Below are 22,114 nucleotides of genomic sequence, written 5' to 3'. Positions count from 1 at the left end.
GTAATCCAGTCTTTCCTAAAATACCTTTCATGTGTACCACAGGAACTTTGTCTCCATGTACTGTGTGCAAGAGTTCACACTGGGCAGGACCAGCTCAATTGATGGACCCGTGGGTGTTGACCATCCAGGTGACTTTTGCTAAGGTAATTTCCCAATTTCTAAAAGTTCCCCCACCAAGCGCATTCAAGATAGTCTTAAGTAGTCTGTTGCACTGTTCAACTTTCCTGGCAGCTGGCGCATAATAAGGGATATGATATATCCATTCAACATCATGCTCTTTGGCCCAGGTGTTGATAAGACTTTTCTTGAAACGGGTCCCGTTGTCCGACTCGATCCTCTCAGGGGTGCCGTGTCTCTACAGCACTTTTCTAGGCCTAAGATGGTCTTCTGGGCAGTAGTGTGAGGCACAGGGTAGGTCTAACTATCCAGTGGTGGCTTCTACCTTGGTCAGCACGTGGCGCTTGCCCTGGCATGTCTGGGGCAGTGAGATGTAGTCAATCTGCCAGGCCTTCCCATACTTGTACTTGGACCACTGCCATATGGGCTTCACTTGCTTGGCCTGCTTGATTTCAGCATATGTCTCACAGTCATGGATAACCCGAGAAATACTGTCTGGTTAGATCCACCCCTCAGTCTCATGCCCACTTATAGGTAGTGATGACCTTAGGCATCATGGCCCATTGGGCTAGGAACAACTCTCCCTTATGTTGCCAATCTAAGTTTATCTTTGACACCTCTATCTTTGCAGCCTGATCTATTTGCTCTTTGATTTGGTGTACCTCATTAGCCCGACTCTTGGGGACATGGGCACCTACACGACAGACTTCTACAGGTAGCTTCTCTACCAGAGTGGTAATGTCTTTCCACCCATAGGCAGCCCATATTTGTTTTCCTCTATGCTGCCAGTTGGCCTTTTTCCACCTTTCCAGCTAGCCTCATAGAGCATTAGCTGCCATCCACAAATTGGTATAAGGGTATAGCTTTGGCCACTTCTATCTTTCTTTCCTTCTTTCCTTCTTTCCTTCTTTCATGTCCAGGGCCAGCTGAATGGCCTTGAGTTCAGTAAATTGATTTGATCTACCTTCTCCTTTGGTGGCTTGTGCAACTTGTGTAGGGCTCCCTACAACTGCTTTCCACATTTGCTTCACAGGAACTATCACTGAAAAGAGCGTAGTGTGTTTCCTCTGCTGGTAGATGGTTGTATGGTGAAGCTTCTTCAGCCCATATCACTCGTTCTTGCTCCTTTTAATCAGTGAAACTAAAGTTTTCACCTTCCAGCCAGTTTGTAATTATTTCTAAAATCCCAGGGTGATTCGGGTTTCCAGTATGGGTGTGCTGTGTGATGAGGGCAATCCACTTGCTCCATGTAATTGTAGGTGGCATAGTGGGTACAGGAAATCTTTCCTTTAACCATCTACACCAACATGGGTAGTTGGGATCCCAGGAGGAACTGTGCTTCTGTGCCAGTCACCTCTGAGGCCACTTGAACTTCTTCATGGGTGGCCAAGATTTCCTTTTCTGTGGGAGTGTAGTTGATTTCAGACGTCTGTAACTTCAGCTCCAGAATCCCAGTGGTCAGCCTCAAATCTCCCCAAGCACCTTCTGCCAAAGGCTCCAGGACAAGCCATGGCTCCCAGATGCGGAGTCGAGCATATTCTTCACTCTGGTCCCGACCTGACTGGGCCGAGGGCTACTGCATGAACAATCTCCTGCTTGATCTGTGTAAAGGCTTGTTGCTGCTCAGGGCCCCACTGGAAATCATTCTTCTTGCAGGTAACCAGGTAGAGAGGGCTCACAATTGGGCTGTATTCAGGAATGTGCATTCTTCAAAAACACATGGCACCCAGGAAAGCCTGTTGGTGCTGGTTGGTGGAGACATCGCAGTGATCTTGTTGATGACTTCAGTGAGAATCTGATGGTGTCTGTCTTTCCACTTTACTCCCAGGAACTTGATCTCTCAGGCAGGTCCTTTGATTTTGCTCTTCTTGATGGTGAAGCTGGCTTCCAGCAGTATCTGGATGATTTTCTCTTCTTTCTCAAACACTTTGCTGGTGTGTTCTCCCACATAATGATTTCATTGATTGACTGCAGATGTTCTGGAGCCTCACCCTTTTCCACTGTAGCTGGGATCAGTCCATGGCAGATGGTGGGGCTGTGTTTCCACCCCTGGGGCAGTTGTTCCAGGTGTACTGCACACCCGTTCAGTTGAAGGCAAACTGAAGCCTGCACTCTGTGGCCAGAGAAATGGAGAAAAACACATTAGTAACATCAGTATTGGCATACCACTTTTCTGCCTTGGACTTGAACTTGTTTGAAGTTCCAGCATATCTGGCATGGCAGCGCTCAGCAGTGAAGTCACCTCATTCAAGCCATGATAGTCTACAGTCAATCTCCAAACTTGCACACAGGACAAATGGGACTGTTGAGGAGTGATTAGGTCTTTCTGACCACCCCTTGGCTCTCCAGCTCATGGATCATTTTGTGGATGGGAATCACAGCATCTTGATTCATCAGATACTGCCAGCAGTGCACGGTCGAGGTGGTAATTGGTACTTGTTGCTCTTCCACCTCCACAAGTCCTGCTGCAAATGGGTTTTCTAACAGTCCCAGTAATGTGTTTAATTGCTTAATGTCCTCGGCTTCTACAGCAGCTATTGTAAACGCCCACCTGAGTCCCTTTGGGTCATTGTAATAGCCATTCAGGAGGAAGTCTATGCCCAGAATACATGGGCTGGTCACAATAGGATGTTTCTGCCACTCCTTCCTAGTCAGGCTCACCTTGGCTTCTAACAGGGTCAGTTTCTGTGATCCCCCATTACTCTGGCAATGGAAACCAGTTCTGCCCCCACGTAGCATTAGGGTACACTGAGCACCAGTATCAACTAACACTTCATATTTTTGTGGCCCTGATATGTTAGGCTGTCAGATCCATACCATCCAAAAGGCTCAGTTTTCCTGTGCCTCCTCCTGGCTAGAGGCAGGGCCCCTGTAGCCCTGGTTATTATTTCTTTCCTGGGCATACATACCTTCAAGGGGATCTGACTGATCATACCCAGTAGCTCAGTCATGGGAGGCTGAGGCTACCTTCACTTTTCTGGAACTCCCTCAGTTAGTGTTTTCCTCCTTGAGTTGATGAACCCATGCTGCCAGGACAGAAGTGGGTTTCCCATCCCACCTTCCCATGTCTTCCCTATGGTCGTGCAGGAAGAACTAGAGGTCAGCTTGTGGAGTGTACCCTCTCTCTAGCTGGGGGATGTTGGGCTCTGACTTTGGGGCCTATGAGTTGCACTGGTGCTGCATTAATCTTCCTCACCTCCTTCCTCATCTCCTTTTAAACTCCTCTTCAAGATCCATAACCATGGCAGAGACATGAGCCTGCATTGGGCCACTGATCATACTCTCGTAATTTCTAAGCTTGCTGTTGACAGAACGCACTGTCTCTCGGTTGTTATTGGCATTAATCATTGCAATGAAGGTGATGTATTGAGATGACCCTAGATTTGCTAGACTTCAAAACATTTGCCCTGTGTTCCTGACCTTGACAGGGTCTTTATCACGCTATCCATCCTTCCCAAAGAGTGCTTTCAGTACTGCCACTTCTCTCAGCTCTTGGATCCCTTCCTCAAGGATCTTGCAGTGCATTCTATGATGATACTCCTGCATTTTCTCTCTGTGGACAAACCTCTCTCTTACACTCATTAAAAGCTGCTCCCAGAAGGAAAGGGACCCTGGTTCCCTTACGAATATCTGATTCACACCTGAGTCCTGGGTCAAGGACCCTGAATTCCTGGCCTGATGGTGGCCTCACCACCTTCCAGTTGCACGCCTGTACCCATAAGATCCCAGACCTGAAGTAACCAGCTTGTATATGCCTCACATTCCTGTTGTACAATGTCTTTGTGCAGATTACAGAGATTTTCCTATGGCAAGGACTCGGAAATAATCACAATCTCTGACTCTCCTGTGGCTTGCAAGGGCCCTCCTTTCTTATCCTTATCTGGGTGCACTGATTTCATTTTAGACTTCCTCATTTCCACAGGGGTGACTGCTGCTGGCTGTGACTGCCCTTGCAGTTCATCTGGAGCCTGAAAAGTTGTAGCATTTGTGGGTTTCACTGCTGCAGTATTAGACTCTCCTTCTTTGAGGCAGGAGGAGGGCTTCTCACCATCTGGGGAAATTTACTCCTTCAGCACCTGGCTATCTCTGCTGCTGGCTGTGACTGCCCTTGCAGTTCATCTGGAGCCTGAAAAGTTGTAGCATTTGTGGGTTTCACTGCTGCAGTATTAGACTCTCCTTCTTTGAGGCAGGAGGAGGGCTTCTCACCATCTGGGGAAATTTACTCCTTCAGCACCTGGCTATCTCCTTCACCAGAACTACCACCCAGTCTGGGTGGTTAATTTGTAAGGCAGGCTGTGGGGCAGGGTCATGCAGTAGGGCAGCATCCCTAGTCTCTGGGGCAGCAGCAGGTTCGGGGGCAGCATCCCTATTTTCTGGGGTAGATATCAGGGTGGTTATCCAAGTCAATCTTCTCTTATCTCTGAATGCTAAATAGAATGGGCATATCAGAAACACTAGCCGTGTATGATATCATTGGAAACTGGTGGGGCAGACCCAGAGCTGTTATAAGGGTTGGGAGAAAATTTGCCCCACTGTAATTTAGTCGCAGTAAGTACCATTATTGTAGTAACTTTCGAAAAATACACTTAGTGTGTGATGCGTCCGCCTTCCAGAGGAAGTTAAAAATCCATGATTTTCTCACCTTATTAACCCATAAACTGGATAACAGCCACAGTAGCCTTAGTTATAGGACCCATGATTTGATATTTCTCCCTGCAAATGGGAGAAATATAGTCATGACCACGTACCCTTATCAGGGTAAGCTAGACCACATAATATGACACCTAAAGAGCCTTCTATGTCTCTATGTCCAGGACACAAAAATTATATATTTAAGAATTGTTATTCCTTTTTCTACCCTTTTTCTCTCAGTGCCCTCAAGCCTCACGTTGGGTGCCAAAATTTGTCTTGGTTTGAAAAGACAGGTGTCAGCTAATGAAAGCAGGAGGCTCCCTTGAAATAAAGAATGTAAACTCCCTCCTTCTGAATTATTATAATTTTGAAACTGGGGGCTCTTAGGCAAAGATATGGGCGTAGGAATAACAGTTCTTTATTAGGCAAAAAATAAAAGTGAAGTAAAAATGCAGTAATACAAAACAACACTGACAGAGTCAGAATATGACCTGACTCACTGTCAGTCAGGGTGGTGGTAGTAGTCTGATTAAATGGTGGCTGCAGTCATCCTGAAGTGATAGATATGGTTCTTTTGAAAGCAGTGATCCTGTAGAAAGGTGTAGTTTTCTTCTGAAGATCCAGTGGTGGTGAAGATGGGCCTGGTCTTCCTCAGGGAATCCAGTGGAAAGGCTGACTCTGGTGTTTCAAATCTCAGATCATATCCAGGTAGGAATGCCTGGCTCCTCCCCCTGGGTGGAGCATTTCACAATGGGATGATGTAATTTTATCAGTCATGCAGTGAGACGCAATGGTCCTTTAACAGAGGATATTTTCTGGAGGGAGGATTGGTTGTGGAAGAGATAAGGAAAACTGTCCCACCTGGTTTTAACAGGTGGCCAAATTAACAGAAGATAACTGCTCCACCTCTAACAGATGGCAATAGAATATACACCCCAAACCACATCTTCCATTTCCAACCCAAGATACATGAATAAAGTGTGGAAGTGAGTAGCTTACATATTTCCCTAATTCTTTTAGTACTTCATTTATGAAATTACTTAGTGCTGCAGGTAGCCAAGAAAACAACAAAGTCTTTGATCCCTCCTAAGGTACGTTGAAATTCAGGTTACAATTACTACTGTTACAAACCCCCACTATTACAAATTTTAGGTATTTTTAAATTTTTAACAATTAATTTTTCATTAACAATATTTTAATTTTTCTGGGCAAGTCATGATATATTTATATGCTACTGGTGATTCTTGATGATAACATGAACAACAAAAGAAGTGATCATATGGTTCAGGCACCTGAATTCATGCTTCAATCCACATCTTGAGTGCAAAGAAGTTAAGTATCCTGCTAGTTCCATTTCCCTCCCCATCTTTTTGCTGAGTTTTGAAAAGGATGGACTATTAGGTGTATGTTCATGACAATCAAATAAAAAATGTTACTTTTATGTTATAGGCTGTAAATCTGGGGACACATGCAGTCTTATCTGTACATGTGAATCACATGCCTGCATAACACTGTATCAGTCTTATCTAGTAAAATTTAGAAAAAAAGAATTCCCAGGTAGTTAATCAGAAATGCATGCAGTATAAAACTTGAACAGAAAATTTTATGCTAGACCACAATGCTGATAGTCCCTGCAAAATTAATGTAATTTTTTTAAGCAACCAACTTAGAACAGTGTTAAATGTGCCACAGAAATCATAAGGATAATGAGGACTTGATTTACGCCTTTGTGGCATTTGTGTGTCTGGCTGTCGATATGTCTCTTCCATTCTCCTTCACTCAAAAACTTATTTACCTCTTAATGACCAAAGAAACCCAAGTCATAGCACCTTGTCATTTTGCCCAGCAAGTAATACCACTGCCATTTGCTCCTCCACCACTAAAAACCCTGAGACATGCAAATCTCTGATACCAGACAGATGAATGCATCACTAACTTCAGCAGCAGGATGGTGGGATCTGTTTCCTGAGATACTGAACAGTTACACATAAACACATTAAACAGTTGTGTTTAAGAATCATGTTTTCCCTGTGACAGGTCTTGCATCTCATCAAAAAAGGTGAGCAGAGGTCCCAAAAGGGACCACAAGTAAACAAACTCAAATACATAGGACAACTTTTCTTTGGTAAGTGGCATATTTTTCCTCTATTACCTGTAACATTAATAAGTTATTCAACTATGTTACTTTAAAATAGGGATTATAACAAAGTTGGAATCATAATCTGCTATTGTAGAAAAAGAAATTAGGACTTTATTAAGCATTATGTAACTTTTGCCATATTCCCACATGCCTTGCTCCCCTTGTTTCCTCTTCCTCTTTACCTGAAGACACTGAGATTTAAACACAGTATTTTAGTTTGCTATTTAAAACCCTGAATATCAAATTAGCCTGAGTTTTAAAACCTATTAGTGGTAATGACCAGTTTAACATTTTTCTCCTTCAACAGAATGAACATGATAAACACTTCTGTATGCTAGAGACTAAGATGATTTCACCAGTTAATACTGCATGTTAAGAGTGAATTCCAGGCATATGCCTAGTGTTCACTCGCTATACCTGTGAACACCAACATTGAAAAAAATGGATAGAGGACAGTTTCTCTAAAGTTCACCATAAAGCAAAAAATCAGCAGCATGCACTCATTAGCCTTCATCCACTGTTTTCTGAAAGTACATTTTTATTTCTTGATAGTAAAAGGACAAAAAAATATACTCTTGCATATATCAGCTGCGAAAAGAGGACAGTGACAATAAAGGCTGATCTTCAGTTACACTAGTTTCCTAGAGTTTGAGCCAGAGAGGTTTTAGCTCCTGATATGCTTGTTGGAAAATATTAAAGTCTTGGTCCGGTTTTCTTTGCATTTTTTTTCTCTCCCCCACTATGAACAAGCAGCTTGACTTCCAAACATAACTCTCCCAGTTTTTGTACTTCACAATGGTACAGAAACACTTGCCATATTCATTCTATTGAATAAGAAAAGGGATGATAAATTGGTGATCATTGTTAACATTAATAGGTTTTCAAAATAAAGTTCAATAATTTATATTCATTGGGTTTTTATTTATCAGCTTAAACTGAACAATTTTTTCATAACCTGGCACAACAGGAGAAACACATTCTTTCCTTTGAGGAGTTTTTTTTCTGTTGGATTGCTTAATTTTATCAACCATACTGCCATACCCTGCCATCTGTGTGAGAATCTTTAATTAGTGAAAATGTGTGCCTACTGTTGTTGCATCTACAGTGACCTTACAGCAGCAAACCAGCAACTACAAACAAATTGAGCCACTAGAACACAATTTCTAGGCTGTGTCCTTGATAGAACCAAAAGCACAATTATATTTCACTAAGAATGAAAGTTTTTAATTTGTGAGAATTGATGGCTTAGTCCTTAGTGCAGATGACAGTCATAGAATCACTAAGGTTGGAAAGAACCTTTAAGATCGTAAAGTCCAACCATATAATAGCACAATTTGGAATTCAGTAAGAACTTACTCCTGCAAAGAAATGTAATTACTATTCCAGGAAACATTTTTTTAAGACTATTAATTGGGTAAATTAATAAATGAAAGGAGATTATTTGTCTGAGAATCTACCCTACAACTTTGAAAGTCTTATCTCAGCAGATAGCCAGAAAATAAGTGGTTGCAATTTAACAAAAGGGACATAAAGAAAGACACTGTCAAAAAGTGCAGCAGACTGAGAAATTAATAATTTTACAATGGTAGAAGGCAACAATAAAGAGTAGTCTATTAATGTCAATGGATTACTAAACTGCACAAATGAAATAATATATGACTAAATAAGCCTGCCTTTGCCTACTGACAAGTGCCTCTATGGTAAATTGTATTTCTGATGGTTTAATATAACAATAATTTTTCAGTGGCTTCACACAAAGGGCATCAGAACAGAAGATTCTTTCCTCTTCTGGTCTTTCTGAGCAAAGGAGCCCGAAAGGAGAGGACCAGGAGAACGGGGTCCCAAGCATACACAACCCTATGTGGAGGGACCCTGGGGAAGGCAAAACTCATCTTCCCTGTAAGGAGTGAGGAACATGTCTGAAAGTTGATAAAACAGATGTGTAAGAGAAGTATCTATCTGTAACTTCTCTCACAGCAATCAGAGAGGGAGAGTTTTTCTTTTCCCACAGCACAGAAATAAGCCTATGTCCAGAAGTCTTCAACATGAGTTTCATCTGAGACTGTAGCACTTCAAGTTTTGTTGCTGCTTTCCTCCACCGAGCTACTGGCAGAACACACAGTTTCTGGTAGGTTATTGTTCCAGAGGAGTAAATGCTACAAGCCTGGTAACCAGGCCAGGCTTGTATAGGGCTCTTCAGACTCAGATTCTTAGGTGAATTGTCTAAATTTCCAAAGCCAGAAAAGTCTGGGATGCTGTCTCTGAGATAATGGCTTGCTTACCAGGAACAATGAAGTAATTTTAAACAGAAATAGCTCTTAGCCAAATATATGAATTTATAGTTTCCTAGATTCAGCGAAATCTTTCTTTCATTATTTGAGAGAAATTTCTTGCTTTAAATTTTTGTTTGCTTTCTTTAATATGTTTTCTATCTTTCTGGTTTTTTCAGTTCTCTCAATTTTAGTGTCCATGTTATCTTTCCCTTTTCATTCCATTTAGCTACCTATTCTCCAGTTGAGGCTGGAACATATTCATCTATCTTCTTCACTTACTTCAAAGGTATAAAATCCACCCACAAATCCACCTTTTCCATGTTCTCTTCATTGTCCGAAGGCCCCTGAATAGTTTTACTAGCGCCTCTTGTTCTTTCACTAAATGTGAGGCTTGTTGCCTCATGCTTCCCCTGCTTTTTCACTCAGTAACTGAAGAAGAGGTAGAGAAAGTGCTGTTAGTGAGTCTGTAGAAAGATCTCTTTTTCTGAATTGCGGGCACAGAAAAAGATTTGCTAGTTGCTTGGATTCAGTGAAAAATAATGTTTGGTTTAAAGCATCGGGAGGGAAAGGGTGAAAGGAATAAAATATTTTGTCCAGGTCATCAAAGGAGCAGGCATTCCCTTTTCATGTACACCAACGACATTCATTCACATGATATTCTCATGTGTGCCCTGTCTTCACAAATCATGAAATCATGGAGTAAGTGTCATAACCAGGTACTGTAGTTATTTCTGCAAACACATCAGAGGTAATTTGATTACTGTATTGGAACCATCACCATAAATTTAATGGCTCTTCTTTGAATTGTTGATCTGGGGAAAATAATGCCATTGTGCCTTATTTCCTCTCTTTAATAGAAATCCAAATTATATCACTAGGATCTTAGTACTATTGAGAAGATGAAGTTTTTCTTTTAAGATGCTACTTTGCATGCACCAAAAGGGACATACCTATTTGAGACTGAGCAACCATAGTAGATGTCCGATCACATAGAGGAGAGAAGGGCAGCCCTAGTTCTGCTTCCTTGTCACCCTGGAGGAAAAAATTGAGAAGAAATTTTAAAAAGACAAAACACATTGCACTTTTCATATATTATGTCATGACTGTAAAAGCCTCTCATTTTACTTTCTTTAATTAAGTTTGGATTTTGTTTAGATTGCAGTTTTTTAACATAAATTGTGGAGAATTTGAGTCTTCATGGAAAAGTTATAGTCCAAGAAGAACTTAGTGAATTAATATCTTGATTCCAGTGACTTTTCATGAGACCTTTCCCTGCTTGTTTGGTACTTCTATGCACCAACTAAAAAACCCCTTGAGCACAAGAATGCTTCTCACTGCAGTTCTCCAGAGATCTCGGTTCTCAGAGCAAATCTTTGATGAGCAAAGATCACTGTCAGGACTGATTTTTCAGGGCTTGCAGTTCTTTGCACATCTTTTAGATAAGACTGGCTGGATGCAGATTAGTAATTTTTTCCAAAGAAAACACTAAGTTTTCTATGAGAAAGTAACGTGCTTGGTTGATGTTGGGACAAGCTGTGGACATTGTCTACCTGGATATCTCCAAGACTTTTTATATGATTTCCAATAGCCTCCTCCTAAAGACACTGATGCATTATAGTATAGACAAGTGGTGCATGCAGCAGGTGGGGAACTGGCTGACAGGCCCCAGCCTGTCAGAAAGTGGTGGTAAGTAGCATCTTTTCAAACTAGCAACCTGTCACAAGTGGGATACTGCAGTATTCAATACTGGACCCAATGCTGTTTAATATCTTTACAAATGATCTGGATGATGGGATCAAGTGTACCCTGGTGAAGTTTGCTGATTGTACAAACCAAGTGGGAAATGGAGCACTTCTAAAGGGAGAGCCATCCTGCTGGTAGAGCTAGATAGGCTGGAAGAGTGGGCTTACAAGAACCTTATGAAGTTCAACAGGGACAAATGTAAGGTGATACCACTGGGAAAACATAATCCAGGACCACAACATAGGCTGGGAACAACCCAGCTGAGGAGCAGCTCTGTGGAAAAGGACCTGAGGGTCCTGTTGGACTAAAAGCTAATACAAATGTGGTGCTCTGGTGAAGAAAACAACAGAATTTTGGGCTGCATCAACAACGGCATCACCAGCAGAGATAATGAAATCATTATTCCACTCTACTCAGCACCTGCCAGGTCACAGCTGGAATACAGTGTTCAGTTTTGGTCCTCCCATGCAAAAAAAAAATAAAAATAAGTGGATAGGCTGGAGAGGGTCAAGAGAAGGGCTACAGAGATGATGAAGCATCTGTGAAGCCTGTCATGTAAGAAAGGGCTGAGAGAACTGCATCGTTAAGCCTTGAGAAAAGAAAATTTAAAAGAGACCTTATCACCAGGTTCCAGTATTTAAAGGGTGGCTAGAGAGAAGATGGAGGCCCCCACTTTACAAGGAGGCACATGGAAAGATATGGGGTAATGGATACAAGTTACTCCTGAAGAGATTCTGATTAGACATAGGACAAAAAATTTTCACAATGAGATCAGCTACTGAAATGATCCACCCAGGGGAGTGGTGGATTCCCTAGCATTGGACACTCTGAAGATTCAGCTGTAAAAGGTGCTGGATCATCTAGACTGTGCTTTTGCTAAGAAAGGTTGGACCAGATGATCCTTCAGCTTCCTTCCAACCTGGTATTCTATGATGCTGTGAATATGACATTTCACATTACCTTTAGATTACATTTACATTTTAACTACATAAATCCAAACTTGCCTACCAGCCCTCAGAAGTGAAAGTCCTTTTCTAGAATCACAAGATGGTAGAAGATCAAGTGTTATAACCCCATATCTCCCAGTTTTCCAGTTTTTCAAGTCACATGGTCCAAAAGGCCTGTTATTTTAATTCAGTCACTCTGTAACATTGCTTTGTGTTGAGAAGATATGTATAGGATGACACAGCTGCAGTACTCCCCACAGAGCATTCAAATTTAAATAGCCTGTTAAATATACTGTAAAACAATTTACTTAAATTAGCAGGTCATTATAATTGTGCTGAATTTCTTGCCAGTGTTCTGACCAATGTCAAATAGAAGCTAATATTCAGGAAACATAGGCACAGAAAGTCTTCTGTGGATATAAGAGCTGAATTCCTATTTTTGTTAATATAACATACATAAAAGGGATGCATATTTTCTGTTAGGATTTTGTGTGGAACAACAAGCAATAGTATCCTTCTATTGCAGAACAATTCTGATTTATGTTAGGAGCCTGATATACAAATATCAGGGTAGAACACAAACTAAACACAGAAATATTTCTAAGTAACATTCCTTTACTGTGTCAACTGTGTCACTCTCAATGATGCATCTCTCAATGCCAGCTCATAATTCTTCTCTTACTCCTTAGACCTTCTAAAAATCACAGTGGCTAATTATCTTGGAAAGAACACCTGCCTGCCTTTGTGACTGCTCAGAAAGACACTTGGTTTCTAAGCTGTTTGAGCAGCTTCCTAATGGCTAGCTAAAATGCATTAGTAGAACTAATTAATTAGAGTTTGCTTTAAGAAATGCTCAAACATGTTGAGTATAAAAAAAACAGTTTTGTTCTTAGAATCTTTCATACCCACAGCATGGTCACTTGATGTATCAAGACCTGTGCCATGTCACATCTCAAAATACTGGGAAATAAACAGAGCTGGGGATCTTTTCTAATATAGGTTAAGTCAGGCTTTATGTCTCTGAAGAACACTTAGCATAAGGGAAAGGAAAGGGTCTGCAATAAGTGACCATAAGGAAATACATTTCCAATCCTAGGTCAAGCAGGTTCCTTACAATCATAGTCCCCTTGGCTAGTAGTAGTTCTCAATATCATGGTTTAGGGACAGTATTCTCCAATTTACTGCTCCCACTAAAAACCTCAAAACTCACTACTTGCTCACAACCTATTACCCATTACACTCCCTCTGGAGTGAAAGGTTGGAAAGGAGAATTGAAGGCATAAAAAAAGATACAGACTTAAGAACAATCTCTTGGAAACAGCAATGAGGTAAGAAAACAAACCATAATCGCAACAATATGAATAGCAGAATTGTACAAGAGAACAGCAAGTGATTCACATGCGGATGCTCAGCGTGGAGCCCAACCTGACTGCTGCCACACTACCCCAACCCAGAAGAAAGCCCTTCCCCCATCTCAGGAAAATTATGTGAAGTGGTATGGAATAACCTCCAGGTCCTAGTGATGCCTCCTCTGGCTGCTGTAAAAATTACCCTGTCCTGTTTGAACCAGAACAGTACCCACTCCTTATTCTATACCATTTGCATTATGCCAAGACCTTACACTTTCCAACTATATATTTATATCATTTTAGAGAAAATATATATATATGTATGTGTTTACAAGCACTATTATAATTTTTGTAGTCAATGGCCATCCCTCCAAGATATCTGTTAAGTTGATTTAGTCCATGACTGTGGATTCTATCCATCCTAGATGTCTTCAAGGGCAGGAAGGCTGGTGTTCTGTTGGGTGTGTGCAAGATGCATCAGGAGCTCACAACTGGTGTATCTGGAGCAGTCCATATCCACTGTTCATGGTGCTTATGGCATACAGTGGCAGTGTCATTCAGCAGCCAGTATCATACAATTCAACATTACAGAGTCTTCTCACCCAGAAATCAAATCCCTTCAAGGTAATGTTTCCCTATCACTCTGCATTACACACCAAGTGCACCCAGATCCTTCAGCAAAACAATGCCACATTTGCTTGAAGCAGGGCTAAGCCAAACTTCTTTTCAAACATATTCCTCATATGCACCACAGTGACTTTGCTCCCTTATATGGTATGTGGGGGTTTTAATTGCACAGGAGGAGCTCAATTAGTGGGGCCTCTAGTATGGACTAACCAGATGCCTCCACAAAATGTAGATCCTAATGCTTGAATATCTCACCACATATTACTTTCTATGTCTTTTTTAACAGCCCGTTTTACCATTCGATATTCCCAGAGGCTGGTGCATGATAGTGAACATGATATACCATGATTTCTGGCCCAGGTGTCTCTGAGGTGATTTTTAAAATTAGTCCTGTTGTCTGACTCAATTCTTTCTGGGGTGTCATGTTGCCACAGAACTTGTTTTTCAAGGCCCAGGATGGCATTACAGGCAGTGAGCACATCTCCAGTGGTTGTTTCCACTACTGTCAGTACATACTACTTGGTGGGTTTGAGCGAGTGTTTTGTGAACAATCTCCCTGGCCTCCCCATATTTATATTTCAACCATTGTCCCCCATCCCACAGAGGGTTTACGCACTTGGCCTCCTTGACTGCAGTTCATATTTCTCAGTTGTGGATAACCTGAGAGACAGGATCCATGGTTAAGTCCACCCTCAGTTACAAGCCCATCTCCTCCCTGTTGCATCTCTTCCTTGATGACCTGAGGTATCATGGGCCCACCGAGCCAGAAATAATTCACCCTTATTCTGCCAATCCAGATCCACCTGAGACACTTTAATCTTGGCTGCTCAATCCACTCATCCATTGTTGCATTGCTCTTCAGTAACCCAATTCTTGGGTGTACTTGCATCTACGTGACTTAGTTTTACAAGCCAGGCAGCAGTGTCTTGCCACATTTCAGCAGTCCAGATGGGTTTACTCCACACAGTCAACCGGTCTTTTTCCATTGGTCTGTGGGCCACCCCCACAGTGCACTTGTTACCATCCACAAATCAGTGTAGAGGTAGAGTGCTGGCCATTTGTCTCATTCAGAAAAATCTAAAGCCAGCTGGACATCTAACAACTGCAGCCTAAATCCACTTTGTCTAATTGCTGCAACTCATCACATAGAACTCCACACAATAGCTTTTGATTTTCAGTATATTCCTACAAAACAACCATCAGTAAAGAGTGCATATCACTTTTCATTTTCTGGGAGCTGATTATATATGGTGGGAGCTCCTCAGCACATGTCGTCTTTTCCTCCTCCAATGATGATGATAGTCTAAAATTTTTGCCTTGAGGCCAATTCGTGATTTGTGGTTTTGCCTTCAGGCCAATATCCCTGGGCAATTCGGGGTTTCTGAGTGATCAGAACAGACCACTTAGCATGCATCTGAATATGTGAAGAGGACTTTCCTTTTCAATATCCAGCCTCAAACAGACTATCAGGGTGCCACAAAGAGCTGGCAGTGACAATCACTTCTGAAGCAGTTAGAACTCATTCTTCATAAACTGCCAGTAGCTCTTTTTCAGTTGAGAGGTAACAGGCCTCATATCCTTTGTATTCCAGACTCCAGAATCACAGGGGTTTTCTTCAAGTCTCCCAGGGTACCTTCAGCCAGAGATTCAGGAAGGATCATGCTCCCTGGCTGCAGTGTACAGCACACTTTTCACATTTTGTCCTGCCCTAACTGGGCCTATTGCTCCCAAGGAATCTCCTGTTTAATTTGTTAAAAATCTTGTTGCTGTTCAGGACCCCACTTTAAATGTTTCTTCTTCTGGGTAATTTGTTAGAGAGGGTTTACAATCTGATTGTAATCTGGAATATGCATCCTTCTAAAACCCACAGTACTGAGGAAAGCTTGTGTTTCCTTCTTGCTGGCTGGTGAGGACATAGCTGCTATGTTTTTGACCATATCCACTGGAATCTGATGATATCTATCTTGCTATTTTACTCCTAAAACCTGATGTTCCTGGGTAGGTCCCTTGACTTTGCTTTATGGCAAAATTGACCTTCAGGAGGATGTGGATTATATTCCTTTTTCCAAAAAAACTCTCTCTGTTGTGTTGCACCATACAATAATGTCATCAACATGTTGCAAGTGTTCTGGAGCCCCACTCTCTTGAAGTTTAGTCTGAATCAGTCCACGGCAAATAGTGGGGCTTCCACTCCTGGGGTCATAAGTTTCAGGTGTAGGAGACACCCCTCCAGGCAAAAGCAAACTGTGGCCTGCATTCTCTTGACAAATAAATGGAGAAAAACACATTAGTAGTGTACATGATGGCACCATCTTGCTGTCTTGGACTCCAGATCATCCTTAAATTCCAACATATCCAACACAGCAGCTCTCAGTGCTGTTGTGACTGTGTTCAGGATACAACAGTCCACTGTCAGTCTCCACTGGACTTACACAATAGCCATATGGAGCTTTTAAAGGGTGAGTGAGTCTTACTGACCACTCCCTGGCTCTCCAGTTCATGAATCATCTCATGGATGAGGGTCACAGAGTCCCGGCTGGTGCAGTATTGCTGATGATGCACTGCTGTGGCAGTAACTGGTACCTACTGTTCTTTAACCTTCATCAGTCCCACAGCAGAAGGGTCCTCTGAGAGACCAGGCAAGGTGTTCAGCTGTCTAATTTCCTCTGTCTCCACAGAAACTATTCCAGAAGCCCAACAATGCCCTCTTGGGTCCTTGAAATAGCCTCTCCTGAGTGAATCTATGCCAAGGACACTCAGGACCTCTGCGCTAATCAGAATGGGGTATTTCTGCCTTTTGTTTCCAGTACATTCATCTGTTGGGATCCCCCTGTCACCACAGACACAGAAATAGATTCTGTCTGTAATATATAATGTAAAGTAATTCATGCTTAGGGGGAAAAAGTATAAAAATAAAAATTGTAAAATAAATTTAACATCCACCGAGACTCTGACCACGGACAACCTGGAGACAGATTACCACACTGAAGTTACGAAACTCCTGGTGGCAGCAGGAGAAGAATGACTCGTTTACTAATAAAAGAACGTGGCTGGTGTGGAGATGGGCTTCCCTTGGAACCATCAGGGAACACCCAAGGACAATCAGTGTTTGATAGATACCATCAATCAAGATAACCAAAGTCTTCGATAAACATACATCTAAATATACGACTTCCCCTGACATGATCAGTGCCTGCCACTACCCAGGAAACAGCAATTGTCCAACTCTGCACAGTAAAATTTTAGAAACTTCATACAAATGCAGGGTAACAAAAGAAATCGGGGCACCTCTGCCTCAGGCATAAAAAACTGTATAAAATAGCCCTGCTGGAGATGGCATTCATGATCAGAGGGAGATCTGATGCGACAGAAGTCAGATCCAGGTGCACCCAGTGTCGATCCCAGGCTCGACGCTGTCTCTTTGACTGTGGCTTCTGAGGACCGTATTTTCAGTCGCGAAAATAAAATCTTTTGCATTTATTAATTTAGCTTTCTTGTTGATATGTCCCTATAGATCCTGATGGCATCAGGGTACAGGTGTGCCAGTGTCAACTAAAGCCTTATACTCCTGCAGGTCTGATGCACAAAGCCATCAGATCCATACAGTCCAATTGATCAGGTTGTCCCTTTCCTCCTGCTGGAGGCAGAGCCCCTCTAGTTGTAGTCATAGTCATTGTTCATGTCTTGTAAATGTGAACTGGTTGTCCTTTCAAGAGGATCAGAAGAACGGATTCCATTCCATTGTGTCTGACAACTAGCCCACTGGAAACTGGAGCAGCATTTATGCTTGAAGAATTTTCTGTGGTGGTTGTCCTTCCTCTCAATTCACACACTTGTACTGCTAGGGTAGGGGTGGATTTTCCATCCCACTTCCTCATGTCTACTCTGGGGTCAAGTAAAACTGCAGGTTATCTCATGGTGTGTGCCTTTTCCAGAGACTGTGGCCCATACTGGAGTTGCATAGGGCATTTCCCCTCTAACATGCTTGAATTTTCGAGTCTGTCCGCAGTTGGGAAGGAAAAAAATTATTTTATATTGCCACGGTAGTGTAGTCACCTGAAGCCCTCTTTATTATCTTTCCTTCATTGATATCAATGCTAATGAGTTTGTGTACAACAATGGTGTGCTGCATACAAACTTCTGCCACATGGATTGTGTAAGCTGGACCTGATCTGAGTCTGCAAGGGACTGCTTGTTTCTTGAACCCTTATAGGTACCTACAGTGCAGCTAATTCTTTCAGGTACTAGATACATTTCTCCACAGCTTTCCCCCTGCTTGACCACACTACTAGAACATACTGGCAAGAATTAATACCTTTCTCTCACACTTGATGGAGCTGCTCCAGAGGCTAAGAGTTTCTGTTCTCTTCCCAAACCCTTTGTCAATGCCCACACCCAGGACAGGGCTCCCAGTGGCATAGCTTCACTACCAGGGTTAGGTACCACAACCTTGTGAACAGACCAAGCAACACTGTGACCACTCCATACATAGTAAACCAAATGCCTAGATCAAATTTGTTTCCAACACTCTGGGGCCACATCTGCTGTTATCTCAATTCTTTGAGTCCCACAGTGGGTGCCAAACTAGGCTGTTTTGGTTTAAGAATGGTATTCTTAAATTTAGTACTCCCACCAAAAAACTCCAAACCATGACTGCTCACTGCTCACTTACTCCTCTCTTCCCCTTTCCCTTCCCCTTCCCCTGCAGTGGGCTGGAAAGGACAATTGGAGGCACAAAGGTAAAGATTAGCAATTGAAATAACAGTAATCTACTGGAAACAGCAATGAGATAAGAAAGTTCAAGAGAGAGGAAGTGATTCACATGGAAATGCTCACTGAACACCACCCCAACTCATAAAACAGCCCTTCCTTCATCCCTGGAAAATGAAGTGAGATAGAATAACCTCCAGGTCCTAGCCATGCCACTTCCTGTCTACTGCAAAATGTAACTCTGTCATGGCCAGAACTAGGACAGCAATTTGTGAGATGTGAGTTTTTCTTCTAATATTAAGTAGGGATGTACTCATTGATCTAGTACTCAATAACTTCAATGAACACATGTCTATGCTTCATGGTAAGCTTAATGGTTTTCCTGAAGAGGAAATTATTACTGCATCTGAATTTGGAATTAGAATATGAGTTTTATATATAGCGTTATCTAAAAAAAAAATAAATCTGTCTACTAAATTAGGGTAGAATTTGTTGGCTGAAATTAAAATACTCTTTAAAACATATAAAATAATAGATTGTCTTCATTACATGTGTAAAATAAATCAAAACTTGGAAGTTTTGTGGTCACACATCCTAAAGTGAAGTAATCTTAATTTCCTCATAAGTCTTTGGCAGTCATGTATTTTATCACATCTAGTATAACTTTGAGCTAGAAAAGCATAAATATGCACAGATTTTCCCTAAAATTCATGTTAACCTCATCCTACATGCATGAGCCTCCTGTGTGGCAAGACAGAATGAGTTGCAGGTATGAGCTATCTGCTTCCACCCAGTAAAACAACTCTTGGTTTGAAAAACAAACCAAAGGAAAAATTTCAAAGCAAATTTTTGCAATATCCTTGTTAAAACAGGGATTACTGCAGTGTCTTTAAAAACAGATACCATTTTTTAAAATTGTCTGATCTTTTAAAGAATTGTCATATTTTCCCCTTTTGCATTTAGATTTACTGTAGAACATGAAGTTATTGGACTTTGCAGAGAAAATAAGCACTTAAGTGCTAGCACTGCTTAGGTTAGCAACTCACACTGGAGAAAAGTATCCTATACACTCCTTAAGTGCTCTGTTTGCTTTTACTTATTGTTTTCATTTAATTCTTTAAATACTTTTTATTAATCACTTGAGAACCTTATAATCATCACACAGAGCTCAATGATTTGTCTAGATTTGTGGGTCAGTCAACAGGTGATCCACAATTAACTATAATTTTGATCAGTTCACTTCTTTTAAAGTAAGGGCAAAGTAGGCCTTTTTCACATCCATTCCAACAATGAAAGTAGAGTTCTCTGAAGTACACCTACACACACAAACATGGTTTTATGGTTCTAGAGCTGAGTGACATATATTCCATCTTTTCCTAATTTGAAAGACTTATTAGCTTCCCAAATTAGAATTTTTTCTATGTAGGTAATGTTTAAATCTATAGGGATTGTATCAGACACTAGCTTCCTATGCCTAAGAGGCATAATAGCCAGTGCTAATTGTGCCAGAGGACAAAGCTCCATACTATTTGGGAGGTTCTTAAAAACATCAGAGAAAAAGAAACATATCCGTGTTAACATTTTCCTACTTCCTTACCCAATCCTACACACTCCCTCTCAACTGCAGAAAAGAAAAGAACTTCCCTAGCTTTACCTGTCTGAAGAACTCCTCTAGCAGAGACATGGTCCAGCGATGATGGAGATCCCAGGCCTTGGCTGGATGACTGATATCTGCTGTATGTAATAACAGTGATAAGGCTTTCGGCTTGTCAATTCTGAAAACCCAAAGGATCAAAAAAATTAATTGTCTGCTCTTGCAGGGAAGAATGACAAAAATCTTACCTACAGGAAAATAAGGTAATTATAATCTTTGGCCAGGATATTTGTGAAGTGGTTTCTTTGATCATAAAATCAAACAACTGTGAAAGACTGTCTTATTTCTCCAACATACATGATTCCTGGTTTAAAAGAGATACTAAGAAATGCAAAAAGAAATATTGCTCAGCTTTGCTCAGAAACTTTACAGGCTTGCTTGTAAAGATTTTAAAAATGAGAGCACCCATACCAAGAAAGCATTATTTACTGGGTTCTTGGGCTAGCCTCTTAGGTTATGGTCTTGCAGAGCTGCTGTGCTCCCCATTTAATCAGTGCTGTATTTATTCATCTTAGAAGAGAAAATAGTCCCTATCATCCCACTCTAATGAACAGTGGGGATATCTGGGGCTCTGACAAACCTAGACAATAACTTACAAATTTTTCTCTGATAGAAGACTAGTATGAGTACAGAAGGGAATCCTGATTTCACAGAAAAAAGGTGCTGGTGATTTCTGATTATCATAACCTAAGAGGCTAGCCCATGAACCCAGTAAATAATGCTTTCTTGGTATGGGTGCTCTCATTTTTAAATTCTGCTTTTTGGCTATCCAAAATAGTTGAAGGAGTTGTAGCTTTTGAGGGGACCAGATGGCCAGCAACACCCCACTCTGATACAGGTATAATACTGATATAGATATAATTCTGATACAGGTATAATTCTGGTATATCTGTGTCCAGGGTGAATAACTGCCCATCACTCAAGGCAATGTAGAAGGAATTTTTGGGAAAAAGCTGTCGGCAAAATACTACAGCTCCCAGTGGCATACTGGGAGAAGAAAAGGCTTTCCCCATAGTGCTCCATCTGTTATTTTCCAGTCCTTCCCTCAGTGGATCTCAAGTTTTCATCTGTTCTCTGTTTATGAAGAAGGTCCCTTTTGGGGGTGGCAGCTGATACCATCTGCATGATGGCAAAGTGCAAGTTATGTTCTGCAGGTCTTATAACCTAAGTCATACTCAGTTATAGAGGTTACTCTAATTAGTCATGTCCTTGATGTTACCCACCAGGGAAATGCCCAATGAGGCTGGTCCCAACAATGGTGACATTTGAAAGCTTTGGGCCACCAGCAAGAATATAGATGTGCATGTAGGCATGTGCCCATCCCTTCATAAGTGAAATAATTCAAAACTCACCAGCAGAAAGAAAATTGCTGTAGATATCAAAGAAAGAGAAGGCCTCTGGAGAGGTGCTTTTGAAGTTTAGCACATTGGCAAAGCACCAGCTGAAATGCAGCCCCCTCACTAGGCTATGTTGTGAAATGACTCACCCTTCTGGTTGCTGCAAAGCATTCTTCATAGCTTTGATTTGCTGGAAGTGACAGGACATATCGGTAGCCAACACCATCTCAATGACTAGAGCTCTAAATTCCCTTTTGGATAGCATCACAGTGAGGGCAGCAAGGAAAGAGAAGCACAAAAACCACCATCAGACACACTCCAGTCTCTTTTGTTATCTGCAAATTATTGGCAGTAATGATTTTGTATGTAACTCTTCATTCCTTTTCAGGGATGGGGAAGAGGATGAAGGATTTTCTGCACAAACATAGAAATGGGAGGTATGCAAATGAAGCCAGGTGGCTAATCTTTGGTAAGAGAAATATTAGATGTTTTCTGAAGAGCACATTGGTATTAGTATTCCTTTTTCAATTAAGCACAAACTTCCTAAATTGTTTTCTTCTCTAGGGCATTCTTAGAAGGAAGGGA

The 22,114-nt window shown here is 41.5% G+C and overlaps 1 protein-coding gene across 1 annotated transcript in view; it reads right to left on the bottom strand.

Annotated features, from left to right (window-relative positions):
- The window catches only part of PDE1C (phosphodiesterase 1C), a 207,235-nt gene that overhangs the window by 9,987 nt on the left and 175,134 nt on the right, over positions 1 to 22,114 (bottom strand). The window contains exons 11-13 of the mRNA XM_058021381.1: positions 21,679 to 21,780; positions 20,193 to 20,313; positions 10,113 to 10,194 (exon numbers count right to left, since the gene is read on the bottom strand). Of these exons, the coding sequence (XP_057877364.1) occupies positions 10,113 to 10,194; positions 20,193 to 20,313; positions 21,679 to 21,780 (305 nt within the window). The remainder of the gene's footprint in view (positions 1 to 10,112; positions 10,195 to 20,192; positions 20,314 to 21,678; positions 21,781 to 22,114) is intronic.

The sequence above is a fragment of the Melospiza georgiana genome, chromosome 1 (genome assembly GCF_028018845.1).
Source record: "Melospiza georgiana isolate bMelGeo1 chromosome 1, bMelGeo1.pri, whole genome shotgun sequence".
Lineage (NCBI taxonomy): Eukaryota > Metazoa > Chordata > Aves > Passeriformes > Passerellidae > Melospiza > Melospiza georgiana.
Note: the sequence above shows the minus strand (reverse complement) of the source record. Positions and strands in the feature narration are given on the sequence as shown.